Source organism: Parasteatoda tepidariorum, chromosome X2, assembly GCF_043381705.1.
Source record: "Parasteatoda tepidariorum isolate YZ-2023 chromosome X2, CAS_Ptep_4.0, whole genome shotgun sequence".
Lineage (NCBI taxonomy): Eukaryota > Metazoa > Arthropoda > Arachnida > Araneae > Theridiidae > Parasteatoda > Parasteatoda tepidariorum.
Genome location: NC_092215.1, coordinates 3,133,687 through 3,150,018, shown reverse-complemented (window position 1 = coordinate 3,150,018; position 16,332 = coordinate 3,133,687). Strand labels below are relative to the sequence as shown.

The window sequence follows — 16,332 nt, the reverse complement described above, 5'->3', positions numbered from 1 at the left end:
TCTTCTAATATAATAGTCTGTAATTTAAGTTCGAAATTTCGACTGCAAATTTCAACTTTTAATAGTATTTAATACAGTTGTTAATTAAAAGTTTCTGAGTTTATTTATGTTATTATTCTTACTGAACTAAACTTAGTGGAGCCACAGCCCATGGAAGTCAAAGAAACCTACTGGGTCCATTTCCGTTTTCTTGTCCTTGGGTATTTAAATTTATTTAATTTTTTTTTTTTTTTTAGGTTTACGAGAATAATAGTATTACTATTAAAAATTTAGAAAACAATTTTATTTATTACTTAGTGATATTATTTATGTTGTCATTATTTTATTTCTTTATTTTACAAAAACGTTTGCAATTTACTGTTGCAAAAATTATTTTATTTTATTAAAACTTTATCACATTAGTTTTAAATTAATTTTTCACTTATTGCTTGCATTATTATTTTTATTTATAGTATAAATTAAATTTTCCTCAATTCGATATTATTAATTTATGAACATCTATAACCACTAATTTAATTATTATTTTTGATTAACAATCTAGTTAATTTAATTGTTTTCAATAAAACCTCCAAAGACAATTTGATGTATAAAATATTCTCATTGCAAGTTTCCCAAAATTAAATTTTTATTGTTTATACAATTGTTAATTAAAATTTTCTGAAGTTATTTAGGCTTTTGTTACTAAAATTTATTAAGAAATGTTAAATTGAATTTTCAAATTTCAAATAATTCAAGTTTTTTAATAATTTGTTTAGTAATTTTTTAAAGAATTTTTAATTTAAACATTTTGAGGTGATTTATATTGCTACCATTTAAATTCCTTTCACAATTGTGTGTTATATTATAATGCAAAAGTATCATTAATTATAACGAAAATATAAGTATCTATAAATAAGTATCAATTAAACTAAATATATTTATTATGTAACTAAGTATTATTTGAACTAAATTAAAATAAATTGAACGATAATTATTTTTACTAGCTACTAAAAGCTTTTTTATAGAGCAATCAAATTAAATAATAGTTTTCCTAATTATTTAATTGCTCTGTTAAAATCCCTCATCACAAATTCATGTGCAAATAATTCTAATTATTATGTCATCATCTGCTTAAATTATTTATTTCTAGTAATTTTACTATAATGATTCTATAACAATAGTACATTGTATCATTAATTATATTGTATCTTTTATTCTATTGTCTCACTAATTATCAAATGAACTAAGCTTATATTAAGTTTATTTAAGTTACGAAGTAGCTACTAATAATTTTTTAATAAAATAATTAAATTAATAAATAATTTTTCTTTATAAAGTCCCCAAACATGCTTTTACACGTGAAATATTTCTAATTACTATACCATCAAAAATTTAAATTAATGACTTTTAATAATTTTTCTATTAATTATTTTATAATTTAAATTCGTGAAGGAATACTATATTATGTTTTAATGCTATCATTTACACTCTATGATTAATTATTATTGACTATTTATTAAACTAAGTTTATTTACGTTTGAAATAACGAGCTGTTGATATTTTTTAATTAAAACAATTAATTTGAATTAATAGCTTTATTAAATTTTAAATTGATCTAATATATAATCTTCTTAAATATTCTAATATCAGAATTAATCTTCTAATATCATACTCAAAAAATAAATAAATAAATAAAGCGGTACTTTTGTTCGCAATCTCAGTTCATTTAAAATTGTAAGGGAGAGTAATATTTATTTACTGGTACCTTTTACATTTTATCATTAGTTAATAACTATATATTGAACGAAGTTTATTTTAAATTTGAAATAGCGAGCTGATAATACTTTTTAATTAAAACAGTTAATGCTAATTAACAGTTTTACTAACTATTTTACTTACTTAATTGCTCTAATAAAATCTTAAAACACAATTCCACGTACGTAATATTTCTAATTATTGTGGCATCATAAATTTAAATTAGAATTTCCTAAATTTTTTTTTGTTTGTAGACAATTTCTTCTAATATCATCATGAAAAAATAAATTGAATAAATAAATAAATTATCTAGTACATTCTTTCGCAACATCAATTTAAATAAAATTATTAGTGAGAGTTTTATTTATTTATTGCTATCTTTTGCATTCTATTATTAATTATTATTAATTATCTATTGAACTAAGTTTAGTTAAGTTTGAAATAACCAGCTGTTAATATTTCCTCATTTAAAATGAATTATTTTAATTAGTAATTTTACTAACCATTTTATAAATTTAATTGCTTTAATAAAATCCTTCCAATTACGAAATATTTTTAATTATTATACCATCATAATTTTAAATTAACATTTTAATTGATTTTTTTTATTCAGTTGGCAATATCTTCCAGTATCTTAATAAAATAAATAAATAATTAAATAAATAACGCTTCATATTCTTTCGCAATATCAGTTAATTTTAGTTGATAGCTTTAATAACTATTTTACTAATTTAATTGCTTTAATAAATTTCTTCCACGTACGAAATATTTCTAATTATTATACCATCATATTTTCAAATAAATATTTCAATTAATTATTTTGATTTAATTGACAATATCTTCTCGCATCATAATAAAAATAAATAAATAAGTAAATCAGTACATTCTCGCAACATCAATTTAACTAATTATCTTCTATCATTAATTATAATAAACTGTCTGTTGAATTAAGTTTATTTGAGCTCGAAATAATGAACTGTTAATATTTTTTTGAACTAAAATAATTAATGTTAATTAGTACTTTCACAAGTTTATTAATTTAATTGCTTTAATAAAATCCATCCATGGACCAAATATTTCTAATTACTATACCATCATAATTTAAATTAGTATTTTAATTATATTTTCTTTTATCTAGTTGACAATTTCTTCTAGTACCATAGTAAAAAATAATTAAATAAAGCAGCACATTCTTTCACAATATCAATTTAAGTAATTACATTCTATCATTAGTTATTGTTAACCATTTATTGTCACAATTTATTGTAAATTATTTATTAAGCTCTTTTAGGTTCGAAATAATGAGCTATATATATATTTTTTTAATTAAAACAATTAATTTTAATTAATGATTTCACTAACTATTTTATTAATTTAATTACTTTAATTCAATCCTTCCCAGTACGAATACCATCTTAAATTTAAATTAATATTTCTATTAATTTTCTTTTTATTTAGTTGATAATTTCTTCAAATAACATTATTATCTTTAATAGCATCATAAAATAAATCTAAAAAAAAAATAATAATAATTAAATAAATAAATAAAGCAACATGCATTTAAGTAAAATTGTTAGTGAGAGTTTTATTTATTTATTTTTCACAATACGCATTTCATGATAAGAGAAAAAAATTCGATTTGATAAGATCCACAATAGCGAGAGAGTTATAATACAGTCTACAGTTGTCTTAGAAGCCCGTTAAACAAAACAAAATGGGAGAAAGAAAAATATAAAAAAAAAGAGAGAGACTAACTGAAGAGTGAGTGAAAGATGAAGTAGAAAGAGAGAAGGAAGCGACCTGACTCTCGTGTAGCGCAGACTTGCAGAGCATTTTGAGCGTAGTGACGGAAACGTCGAGTCATTGGTTGTCTTCCCAACGTTGATTCTGTGATTGGCCTTACGTTGTTTACGCGGGTGTAGCAGCTAATGTGCCGGACTTATCTTTGGATGACTTTTACGTAAAGCAGAGTCTTGAAACAAAACGAGCTATATTATTTTTTTCTATTGATGTTCACAAGAATGAAGTAAAAATGAGCTCGAATTCTTTCATGGACTCGTTTTTGGGGAGCAAGTACGCTAGTGATGCCGTATCATCGGCTGCAGCTCTGCAGAGTTACGGGCATCATCCTCAGCATAGAATGTATCCCTATGGATCACTTTCCCCACAGTCGTCTGTAGCGGTCAGCGGCACTCTTTACTACACCACGAATTCGGATCTGGCCAAGTCATGCCGGTATAACTCGACTGGCCAAACAAATGGACTGGACATTTCCGGCACAGGGTACGCTTTTAATCTCCAAAACTGCGGCGTCTCCAGCTCTACAGCCGCTGCGGCTCAGGCCATGATGGGCCCGGCACAGTTTTTACCCCATCCTGCAACTGATCTGGCATCTTCCCTCAGCCCCTGTTCCCAGCTAGGTTATCGCCAACTGGACCCAATACCTGATGTCCCCCGTTACCCCTGGATGACCATTGCTGGTAAGAGCATCTTCTTATCTATTATGCTCGCCTTTTGTGGTACTTCTTTAGGCTTAGAATCACCTGCCAACTTGTTTAGATGCGGCTTCTCCCTCAATTTTTTCCCTTATCGCATTGTGCAAAAACGGTTAATGATTTGTTTACAAATGTCGCCGAGTTAGGGGATGTTTGTTGGTGGGGTACAATGATCTTTCTTTTGACACATTTTTGATTTAACTTCTCTTTTTTCTTACTCTATGAATAGGAAAGTAAATATTTAATATAATTTATTATTTAAAAAGAATAAGAGAGAAAAAAATTTCAATTATAATTTCGTAAAACTTTCGTAAATACATATTGATAAATATTCAAATTTTATAATACTTATATTTTTCATGTTTTTAGTTTTAGCTTCTCATCACATTATTTTAATAAAACAATATACTTATTTCTCTTTTTTAATCGCATTTTATTTGCTTGTCTTTGTTTTTATAATAATTTTTTATATATTTTTCGTGGGTAAATATTGAATCTTGAAATGAAGTTCAGATATCTTTTAATCTACCAAAAATTTAATTTATCATGGAAATTTCAAATAAATTGCAATTTTCTAAACCAACTTTCATAATTATGCTTGAATGAAAATGTTTGTTATTTTGCTGTAAACTTAAAAAAATATTGTAAAATAATAATTTATTAAATATTTTTTTGAATAAATATTGCGTTATCGATTTAAAGTTTAGATATCTTATTAACTACCAAAAACTTTATTTGTAATGTCATTTTTAAATAAATTGTCAATGTATAAATCAACGCTTAAAATTATGTTTAAATGAAAATGTTTGTTATATAGCAGTGATTAAAAGGAAATAAACAAAAATTGATTATGCATTAGATTAAAAATTTGTTAAAGTTATGCACATAGAAACTCATGCTATTTATTTCGACCAGAAGCATTCCTGAAAAATATAAATAGTATAATTTCATTAGACACACTTAAATTATTTCAAAGCATTTCAGACATAACTATATTAAAATAATGACTGTAATTTTATTGATAGCAGCGCTTCTTTTAAAACAGCTTTAAATAATAGCTTTTTTTATTTATATAAATGTATCACATATACTATTGAAACATGTAAGTTACATATAAAAGTTTGCAAAATTTATAAATATTCAATTTACTGAATTTTTTAAATATTATCTAAAAAAATCTAAAAAAGAATGTCTAATATGTTTCAAAGTAGAAATTTTGCAAGGAAAGTCATTTAGGGAAATTTAATTTAACTGTTGAAAATCAAAATTTGAAGTTTTTGAGACAAAAATCAACAAGCCAGAACTTAAGAAACTGATCATTTGACTTTTAAACGACGAGGTATTTAATTTATTTCTATTTAGTAAAGGACAAATTTCTTAATATCTTTTCTGCTTTGCAATAAATTAATTACCTTTCCTGCAGCCAGGAAAAATAATTTCAAAAACTGCGGAAGTTAATTTGAGAAGTATGCTGAAATGTATTTCTTAAGTAAAAAAGGTTAAATTTTGCTAATTATAAATAAAATCATGCAATCCAAAGCTTATTTAATAAAAAGAGAAAAATATTATTTTACAATTTTTGAAGTGAATCAAGTAGTAAAATTCTTTGAAATAAAAGCTAAAATTTTCTTTCACTTAATTTTAATTAATATTAATTAAATGGAGGTGAATTAAAATATACTAAGTTATTACTCATATAACAAACAATATTTTGCCTTGCTTGTTCATTTCTATTTAATTCGTTTTAGTGCATTTTAAATCTAATTTTATGAATAGATTTTCCATCCTCAATAAATTTCTAATATTAATTAAATTTAAATTTTCATTCAATCACTTTATATTCATATTTAACTTATACAGCTTCACAGAGTAACTGATTATGAGATAGAATTACTCATATAGTATTAATTTGGACACCCAAATTGTTCAAGAGAAGCTCTTCTCATAAGGGAACTCATAAATAGTCTGTTATCTTCTAACAAGGGTTATCTTGGTTTGCTTAATCCCAGCAAATTGCCAGTGAGTTACCCCATTATAGAACCCTTCTGTTTGCTTTGGGATATTCAGAGATAAAACTAAACAAGCATCGACATGAAACTTAAGGTTTTTTAAAATAATCCAATGAGGGCTATTCTTGAAAAATAACTATTTGGCAAACGACACAAATATTGTTTAGGGAGGGTTAGAAATTGCTTCATTTAACCCTTGGTGTCAAGAGCCCTTAAAAAGCAACGACGGTGTACAAAGTACCTACTTATAACGTCTTTGAGACAGCTCCCTCTTCTTAAGAGCTCCACAGAGTCCTTAAAATGTTCTGTTGACCTTAATAATCGAAGTATGGTTTAAGATTATCGCGACATTTATGCAAATTACCTCGCTTAGGTAATTTTAATAACGGATATTATGGTAGGCAGCAAATTTTGGGGAAATATTTACTTAGAGGTAAACTATGTGAATCTTGATCTTTGCACTGAATTAAGCGGAATTCCTTTTAACTACATTTTAATTATTTGATTTTAAATTTTTTTTGTTTATTAACTTTTGCTTAATAATTTTCTTTAATTAGTATTTTCTTAGTTTATTAATAAGCGTTTTTTTAATAAAAAAACCCAACCTAAATTAGGATTTTGTGCAGGCATAATTTTGGAAAGGCAAAATTTTGTCCAAAAATATTTGACGAAAAATTTCATTAAAAAAGGGGGGAAATGCATTGATTAATATTTGGATTACAAATACTGCGAAAGGAGCATTTAATCACTTTAATGAAGAGTGGGAAAAGCTATTTTCTTGGATTTTATAATATTTTTGGTGTTAATTACACTAAAATTAAGTGAAAATTACTTCTCAAGGAGAATTTAAAATTTTGTAAATATATTACTGAACCGATTTGTAAAATCAATTTCCATTGGAACCCATTTCCAAATAAAGGGAAGGAAGCAAATATACAAATATAGATTCGTAAATTGTTGATAAGAGCCAAATGAAATTAAATAAATGTAGTTTTTACTGCAGTATTTACCACACAGAATCTTTCGCCCAGTTCTTTGCTCCTAATCAAAGCAGTTTAAAAAAAAATCCTTTGAAATAAAATATTTTTGGGTTTATCCACATCAAGTCGCTCAATTACAAATAGACCTCAGAGTTTTCTTTTCTGTAAAACGTTGAATTGCTGATGCTAGTCAAAAAACAATGTAAAATTACTTTTATGTCAATACTTTTCATTCTTTTTTTTCAATTTTTATCTCTATTAAATTTCAGCTTTTATTTATTTCAAATGCAATGTTTTTACGTTTAAAAAGTATTCAAAAAAATCAATTTTTTAAGAAATTCAGTTGCCAGAAGCAGATGTGTAATTTAATGACTGTTACGCGCCGTTAAACACAACTTAGAAATTTCATTATATATATTGAAAGTTATATAATCAAACATTATTAGAAATATGTCTGACACGATATTGTAAAGGAGGAGATGGTGATCTAAAAATACACAAATAAGAAGAAGAAATGTTCCCTACAGCACTCACTGGGCCAGGGGATCTCGTATATCCTTGAGAAAGATAAGGTCTCTAACAAAACACGTTTGCTTCGTGAAATAGCAAGTTATTTAAAAATACGGATATAAAGAATTAATAATTATAAATGAAGATATTAAAATAAATAAATAAAGAAAAATTGTGTTGAAACAGTCATTTTCAGTTTGGAGTCCTTTTCATCTTTAAATATATGCTCTGTTAAAAATTTTAATGATAAAAGAGGTGGTAAATATAGTAAGTTTTAAAAGAATGATTTTTTAGCACTAAATTGATGAAATTCAATGTAAAATAGAGCTCGGGGGTTTGTTCAAAGCTCTGATAAATCCTAATATTTTATTTCTAAAAAAAATATTGTTACTTTAATTTATATCTGTGTATTTATTACCTTTTTTGAGGAAAATTTAGATATTTGAAAAAATTTAGATATGAAGTTGTTCATTAATAAGAGTCTAATACAGAATAAAAAAAAAACTACTGTTGTCAGTCAATCATTTTAACGTTGTTACATTAAAAGGAAGAAGAAAGAATCTACTGATGATGAAAGTGCAAAGAGTAAGATTGTGCATAATTATGAGTAGTAGTATTGTGTCAAAAGGCGAGCATAATTGATCTAAAATGTTATACTTTTTGCATATATTGCTTGCTTTTTATTTTTTTCTAGTATGTGATTAGAATCCTTTTAAAAGTAATGCATGGACATTCTGAAATTTTCTCAAATGTATGAGGGTTTAAAATGAACTTTCATCAGCATGTTTATGAATACTTTTCTCCTGATTTCTAACTCTCAATTTCAAACTATTTCACTATTAAATGAACTCTGATTTCCATTGCATGTGTCTTAGCGTCATTCACATCTTTGACATACTTTATTGATGTAAAGGCGCTTTACCTCTTGCTTTTTTATGTCTATCTTTCCATAAAATTGCTTTCTTTGTTTTGGATTCTATCACATTTTACAGATATCTCAAGCCTTACTAAATTAAAATTTTATGCAGGATGGACAGAACACTCACTTCATGCTGGCTACAGATCTTTAAGAAGTAGGTTCCAATATTATCATAATTTTAAATATGTATAGAATATTGTTTTTCCTATTATATGCTTTTTTGAATAAATATCGTGCAATATGAACAAATACTTTTTAATACAGATTCGTAGCTTGTGAATACTTTGAGTCCTTTACGAGCGAACGTTTAAGTTACCAATTTGTAGTAAATTTGAACAAGTAATGACTGCAACAAGAAACAATTCTGTGTCTATTTAGTTGATTACATCTAACATTAAACGTAAGGCTGTCTAGGTATATTTTTGTAACTACAATTGCTTATAAATTCAGACTAAATAAATAAAATGATATAAAGCATAGTTTGATACATCATAATCAATATTAGATCTATGATAAAACGATATTAAGTTGTTTTTATTTTTTTCATCTTTTTATAAATACTTGAAACATTTAATTTATTTATTCACTATTAATTTATTTATTTTATATAAATATATATATATTTTTAAAATAAAAGATACATACTTTCTGCCAACAGATGATTCAGATGACTTTGTAAAGGTGTAAACAAGGATTCATCTAATGTAGAAAATTGGTTCCCATTTAACATTAATACTTGTAACTTCGGCATGNATATATATATATATAAAGAAGAAAAACTGTAATTATGAGGATTAAAAAAAAAGTTGTTTATATAATTTTTTAAAATTGATATTTTCATCGCCTATGAAATTCCTGATGCTTTGATTTTAACACTTTGCGATCATATTATGTTTATAAATGAAGACTTTATTTGGATAGTTGCTCATTTCAAGATAAAAGACTTAAAAATCAAATGATTGCATTGTTCTTCCTATTTATGGTTCCCTCAGCTTCATTAGAATATTAAACATAAGTTGTATTAGTATTAAAGTTAGACAAGAATGTCTCATATGAGCATGAAAATAAATTCATGATTTATATGAAGTGATGCTGACGTCACTTTCATAAAAAGTAGAGTATAGGTGTCATGTTGTTTGGAATTAGTTTTCCTTGAATGGTGCAGATATAATGTAAAGAATATTCAAGCATACAGCATGATATACAATATGAGGAATTTCCAATGCATTATTTCTCAAAAACTGGTCGGTTTAGTAAGTATAAAATCAGTATGATTTCTTGCTGCAGACTTACGACCACAATGGTTTCAAGGACATTATTATTTTTTGATATATGTTTGCGCTTTTCTAGTTATATTTAAAAATAAAAATATTTTCCATAGGATTTGTGAAAAATTTGAAGCTAAAAATTTTGATTCCATAATTGTTCTTGTTATAAATCATAGGAATAAAGTTATCATTTTTTTCATGAATTATGTAATTTAGTGTGCAAATGCTATTTTTCTTTTTTTATATTAGTATTTTATGCCATTATACTCAAAATGTTCAATTTTTTTTAAAATTTTAAAAGTTTCAGGGTTATTTAGTGTCTTAAACCTGATTTAAATTAACGAGGTGATTTGATAAAACAGGTATAAATCTCGAAGAAAATTTTAAAATTATTAAACTGAAAGTCAAGTTTTTCATAGTATCCCATGCTTACTTTATGACACTAGTTTCAGTGCTATTTAAGCACACAGTAACTCTGTCAAATGTTTTGAAACAATATCCTCTTCTTCTTAAACGATAAGAATTAAATCACCTGAATAATTTAATTGATTAATGTCTTTAAATATTAAATTCGTAATTAATTCACTCCTTTTTTCAATTGCGTGTAGTGTTTTGAAGCTGGGCTAAGAATTAACAAACCCAGTCATTTTTTATAAAAATTCTCATTGATATTCATCAAAAAAGAGTAATTTGTAATGACATTTTATCAATTATTTTACAAATTTAAGAATAAAACACTGTGATATAAGAATTGGAAAACAATAGAGGGAAAAAGGACAGCCAGGAAAAGGCTCATTGTGTAGTCCAAGGCTCATCCTGAGCTGTCGAGTCATTGAGGAATGAATATAAGAACAATTTAATAACAAATAAGCTAAAACTTAATACATGTCTACTATATCGTAATACATTAATAAAAAAAATTTACTTAAAATTAAATTTACTCAAACATAAATATGTTTTAGAATTACAATGTATTTACTTGTACATAAATATTTCGAATTTTTAATTTTTCTAATAAATTAATATTGCTTTACTTTAATAAGTTGGTGTAGTTTGAAATATTCTATTAAAAACAACCGAAACTTAGGCACACATATATATTTACTAATTTAAAATACTTATAAATTTTTACTGTTTGCTCTTGTTTTATTGTTTGGTCTAGTATTAATAGAAAATTACTAACTTTGAAAACTACTAAAAATTTCAAGTTTCTTATTTTTATTGACGTATTTGTGGAAAAAAAAATTGTGGAAGGACAAATTATTGAGAGTTTGCATATACGTTAATTCAATGAAAAAAAAAGTGAATCTTAAATTGATGAGACTATGCAAAACCCACATAGTTTAAAGAACCAAGATGCTGAAATTCTTTATTCTCATTGTTAGGATTTTGGAATTTCTGCATTTTAAAATTCAATAATCGTAAACATATTCCAGTAAAAATTATTTTCCCCGGAACACATTATTGTATTAAATCTGTCAGGATAACTTCTTTAAAGATAAAAAAAGTAAAACTACGGAAAAAAAATCAATAATTGAGTAAATAGTTTCCTTTTAAATCAGTAGAGCAGAATGATATCGGGCCAGACTTTTGGAGCCAGAAGGATTGAAAATCAACCTTCCGTATAGTTGAGTCAGCATTGAAATTGAATGGATAAATTGTTGATAAGGGTTGAAGAACTTGTATGCATTCAGCGAAACAAACACCCCATAACTTAAAAATACTCATTGGATTTCGATTGGCAACATTGATGAACCCAAATTCGATTGACTACATTTGATTGTTTCAAGTTATCTTCTGAAAACATCATTGTTTTCGCAACATTTGCTTTAAGTTATTGTTTATTTCTTATGATGACAGCTGAAATACTGCTGTTAATTAGGCATCATTTACAGTGATATTGCAATATGAAAAACAAAAAAAATATTATCCTCGACTGTTCTTTGTAACAAAGAGGCAACCTATCACAATGATAGAATTTTCATTCGAAAATTACAGTAAAATTACGGCAGTCTGTCCATCCAATTAACCATAAAGTTTACGGTAAAGAACATTTCTTACCTTTACGGTTTTGACACCGTTTTCAACTAGCATGGTTAAAAAAAATAGTGACTACAAAACTATACGTTTTTTTAAAACATTTTCGACTAGAATGGTTTCAAAACAGCAAAAAGCAAAGTTTACTGGACAGTGTAGCTAAGCTTTTCGTTAGGTAATGGATATTGTCAGGTTGTGGTAGGTTTGTGTTTTATCGCATGAAACTTGGAATGTGGTTTAATTAGTTTATCAGGTTGCTTCCCCTATCGTAAGAGAGGGGAAGTACTAAACTTTTTTGTTTTAAGCTGGTTTTTGTTGCTGCCACCTATGCATGAATGAAAGTATAGTATTCTAATAATCGAGGGTCACAAATTAGGGACCACAAGACACTGGGAACTCTTCATTTGTTGAAGGGAATGGAGGAAACCCTCTCGGCTGTAATATGTACCCAACTGCAAGGAACTATAAGTCGCTTTATTTGGTAGACCTAGTTGGGCGATAAAATTTTTGTTAATTAACCGTATTAGGTGAAAGCAATTGATAAACGGTTTTTCTACGGTTTCTACGGTTGAATACCATCTTTTTTATGGTTATTTGACTGTTTTGTTTGAACTTGGCAAAATAACAATTAAATAAATTGTTATTTAACCTTTTTTCTAATAAATTTCCAACAATGCAGTTTTTCTAAATAAATTTTTTGCTCAGAGTATCTTGAAATTTGTATATATCTGGTGGTTGCTTAATTCAATGCACTGTAATTCTAAAAGGTACACTATTAATATTAACTGACAGCATTAGAATGAAGATTTCTGTTTTGCTTAGTTTTAAATTTTATAAAATGAAGTGCCATCTGTTATACTACATAGTAATATATTTATAGTGATTCAATAAGATTCTAAACTACGATATTTTACTGCGATCTAACTCTATTTCAACTTTATGATGATGGTAAATTCTCAATTCTTATGGGTTGAAAACCGCTGGTTTTAAGCTTACTCCAAACTTGAGAGCTGTTTGACAAAGAATTGACATCAAATCAAAAAAATTTTGATCATTGCTTTTAGCTCCTATAAAAAAGTCAAACCCAGCTTTTTGTTCCCTTTGGTTTAAACGTCAAATTTTTCAATAGAAGAATTTGTATTTTTCTTTTTATCCATGAGACAAAATGAAAGATATGTAACCGTTCAAAAATATAGATATAAAAAAATTAGGGAAACATATTTCTCCAAGGTCTCCAAAAGTGGCCATTTTGAGGGATTTGAGAGAATTTTTGTTTCTATTTTGAGTTAAGAAAAAGTATGCCACTACAAAACTATTGTTTACAAGTGTGATTTATTTTTTAACGTAGCCTTCTAAATATAGGCAGGCAAATAACCAGCTTTTGGTCAGTTGCTAATTTTTGGCAAACTTAATACTAAGTATTTGTCATTTTTACAAGAGAAATTTGTAAAAATGACATGTTGAATGAAAAATGAAAACGATGATGTTGACGATGAAAATTATTTTTAATCATAAAAATTTTTTTCTTGAAAATGGGATCATTTGAAGTGGTCATTAATAAGGTCGTTTCCTAATTTGGAAGTATTCCGTATTATCTTTATATAAGAACATTTTTCTTCACTTAGCAGAACACAAGTCGATTATTCAAAAAATAAAATTCATCCATCTTTATAAAGTTTTTGATATCGGAAACACTTCGATTTACTCATATATTATTTTGAATAAAAAAAAATCAAACCTTTTTCTTTCAGTCATTTTCAGGTTCAGAACTTTTCCTTATGATTTTGATTAAATTTTTTTTATTCTAATCATTTGCTATAAAAACAAATCGCCCGTTCAAAGAATTGACTTTCTTTTTGTTTTTTAAACTTTCACAGAAAAGCATTTTCATGGTTTATTATGGAATTATATTTAAATAATAAAACCAAGTCACTTTTATGAACCTTCAAATTTTAAAAAATATTGATAATCGTATGTTAAATAAAGCAACATTTTTTGTTTAATTTCTGACACTATTCATCGATAATTGAAAGGATTTGATTGAAAATTGAATTAATTGCAGATATTGTCTTTGTAATTTTTTAAAATCTTAAATTGTTACTTGATAGCTTATATTTCAGAAATTAAATCTATTTGCTTTCGTAAGAAAAAAATATTGATTCTTCAAAAAAGTGATTTTATTGCTGTGTTTTTCTTTAACTTTCATAAAAACAACGTATATTTTTCAGATACACGTTCTCTTTTATCATAAATATGATATAAAAGGAATTCAGATATTTTATCTAAACCGTTTTGCAAATGGTTTTGCAAAGTATGTTTCGTACCCAATAAAGAGAAGAAACAAGACATACTGCCAATTTAGCATCGTAATCTGTCATTTACAAAAACACCTTTTCATCTGAAAAAAAGAATCTTTTTAACATTAATTTGCAGGGGAGGGAAACAATTTTCATTGTTCATGTTTTCATAGAAATTGATTCATGCTTTCTCCCTTCCTTAACTCATTCAGCATTTTGTCTTCCTCTTTTCTCCTAAAGGAAATAACTGACATAAACTGCATATTGTTTCATGAATTATTACCTGTTTTCTGCAGAAAATAAAAAGTAACAGCTATCAATTTGCACATCAGCTTTCTCATTGTCTCCTTAGTTACACTGAATTCAAACATACCAATATACTTACCCAAATTGAATATCGCTCACATTTTTGTTATTCTTACCTTTCGCGTTATTTCAACTCTTATAGATATGCCTGTCTGTAAAATGTTAAAAATATCATCACGCTTTTACTAAATATAGTGTCGACTGAAATACTGGTGATTTTTCATTTATGATCGTTCTGCATGAATCGAAATAGGAGATATTTCTATCTTTTTAGAGGGGAGGTTAGAAATACTTTTGTGGATCACACTTTGACCTGCTGGACGCCCGTTTTGTAATGATGTGAAAACCACTTTTTTGGCAAATTAAATGGATATGTTTTGTAATTATATTATGTTAAACTTGCTACGACCTGGAAAAAAAATAACTAAGTTGCAGCTAAGTTTTCACAAGGTTGTTTCAAAATGTTTAAATTTAGCAATCGTTTGAGCATAAGAAAAACATTTTCCAAGTTTTTTGTACTCATATACATAGTTTCCTTATTATTTTATTTATTTATAATTTTTTGCAGATTTGAGTAACTTAAAACATACATATCATTCTTAATTTTACCATCAATGAAAACGTTCCAGATCGTAGTAACAATCCACTAGTAATTGAATATTATTTTTCTTCCAATTCGGCTTAAAAACATAACAGTTCCTTGATTTCAGAATCAAAATATTTGTTAACATTATTAAACATATATTAAAAATTTTGTTGATACGATTGTTTTACTTATACAGGGTTGCAACGATCTGGAAAAAAAATCACACAGTAGTAGCAATATTTCCTCAAGACTACTGGAAAATTTTGATATTTAGATGCTACTATATTTCAAAACTAAAAAACTATTCCTACTAAAAAAATATTCCGACGGTTTTTCTTTTTATATATACTTATAAATTGAATCTTTTTAGTAGATACGAATGACAAAAAACGAATCAGTTTTTCTCAATTTTGCTACCAATTTGCATGATAATAAAAAATCAGTTATTTAAGATTAACAATAAACACTAAAAAAATGTTTATCTTTTTGTTGTTCATCTTTTCTAAGTAGTACATTGACATAAACATGGGTCCCGGCACTAAACTGTTCACTAAAGCAAATGGAAAATTTTTAGATTCCGCTACCGCCTAAATTTGTATATATTTTTTTCCATTTATAGGTTAGATTTTTTATGCGCTTATTCCAGGTACTGAATCACTGCAGTGATACGATTCAAATTTTTTCCCGCTTTTTTCTTCTCTTTTTTTTTTGAAAGCGAAAAACACTTTATTTGATCTGAATTTTGCTATCGACTTAATTATTCGATAAAAATATTTCTATAGCTGCGTAATTTCTTGATTTGACAGAGAAGTATAATTTTTTATTTTAAAAGTGGTACCGAAATTGATGCCGTAATATTTTTCTTTATCTTTGTTTTACAATGCTGATTAAGAATGATTTTGACCGCCATTACATATAAATTATTTAAATGAATATGCGAAATTCGGAACATATTTTTTTAAAAATTTTACTGTGTTCGCATAATTGAAATAGTCCCTGCTTACAATTTTAAATTCAATAGTTATGTCGCTATCATTGCAATGAGTTTTTACCAGAAGGAGTAAAAAAAGGCTACCATTGGTGTTTTATATTTGCCCCAATTGACTCGATCAATTTTATCCTTACTAAATAAAACTTATTCCAATTAAGGGTTAACTGTTGTAATATAAATAGAATGAAATATATATATAT

The 16,332-nt window shown here is 26.3% G+C and overlaps 1 protein-coding gene across 1 annotated transcript in view; it reads left to right on the top strand.

Moving 5' to 3' along the window:
* Window positions 1-3,444: 3,444 nt before the first annotated feature.
* LOC107457037 (homeobox protein abdominal-A homolog) overlaps window positions 3,445-16,332 on the top strand; it is an 80,097-nt gene continuing 67,209 nt past the window's right edge. Inside the window, exons 1-2 of the mRNA XM_016075074.3 lie at window positions 3,445-4,214; window positions 8,757-8,801. Coding sequence (XP_015930560.1) covers window positions 3,767-4,214; window positions 8,757-8,801 — 493 coding nt within the window. The 5' untranslated portion in view covers window positions 3,445-3,766. The remainder of the gene's footprint in view (window positions 4,215-8,756; window positions 8,802-16,332) is intronic.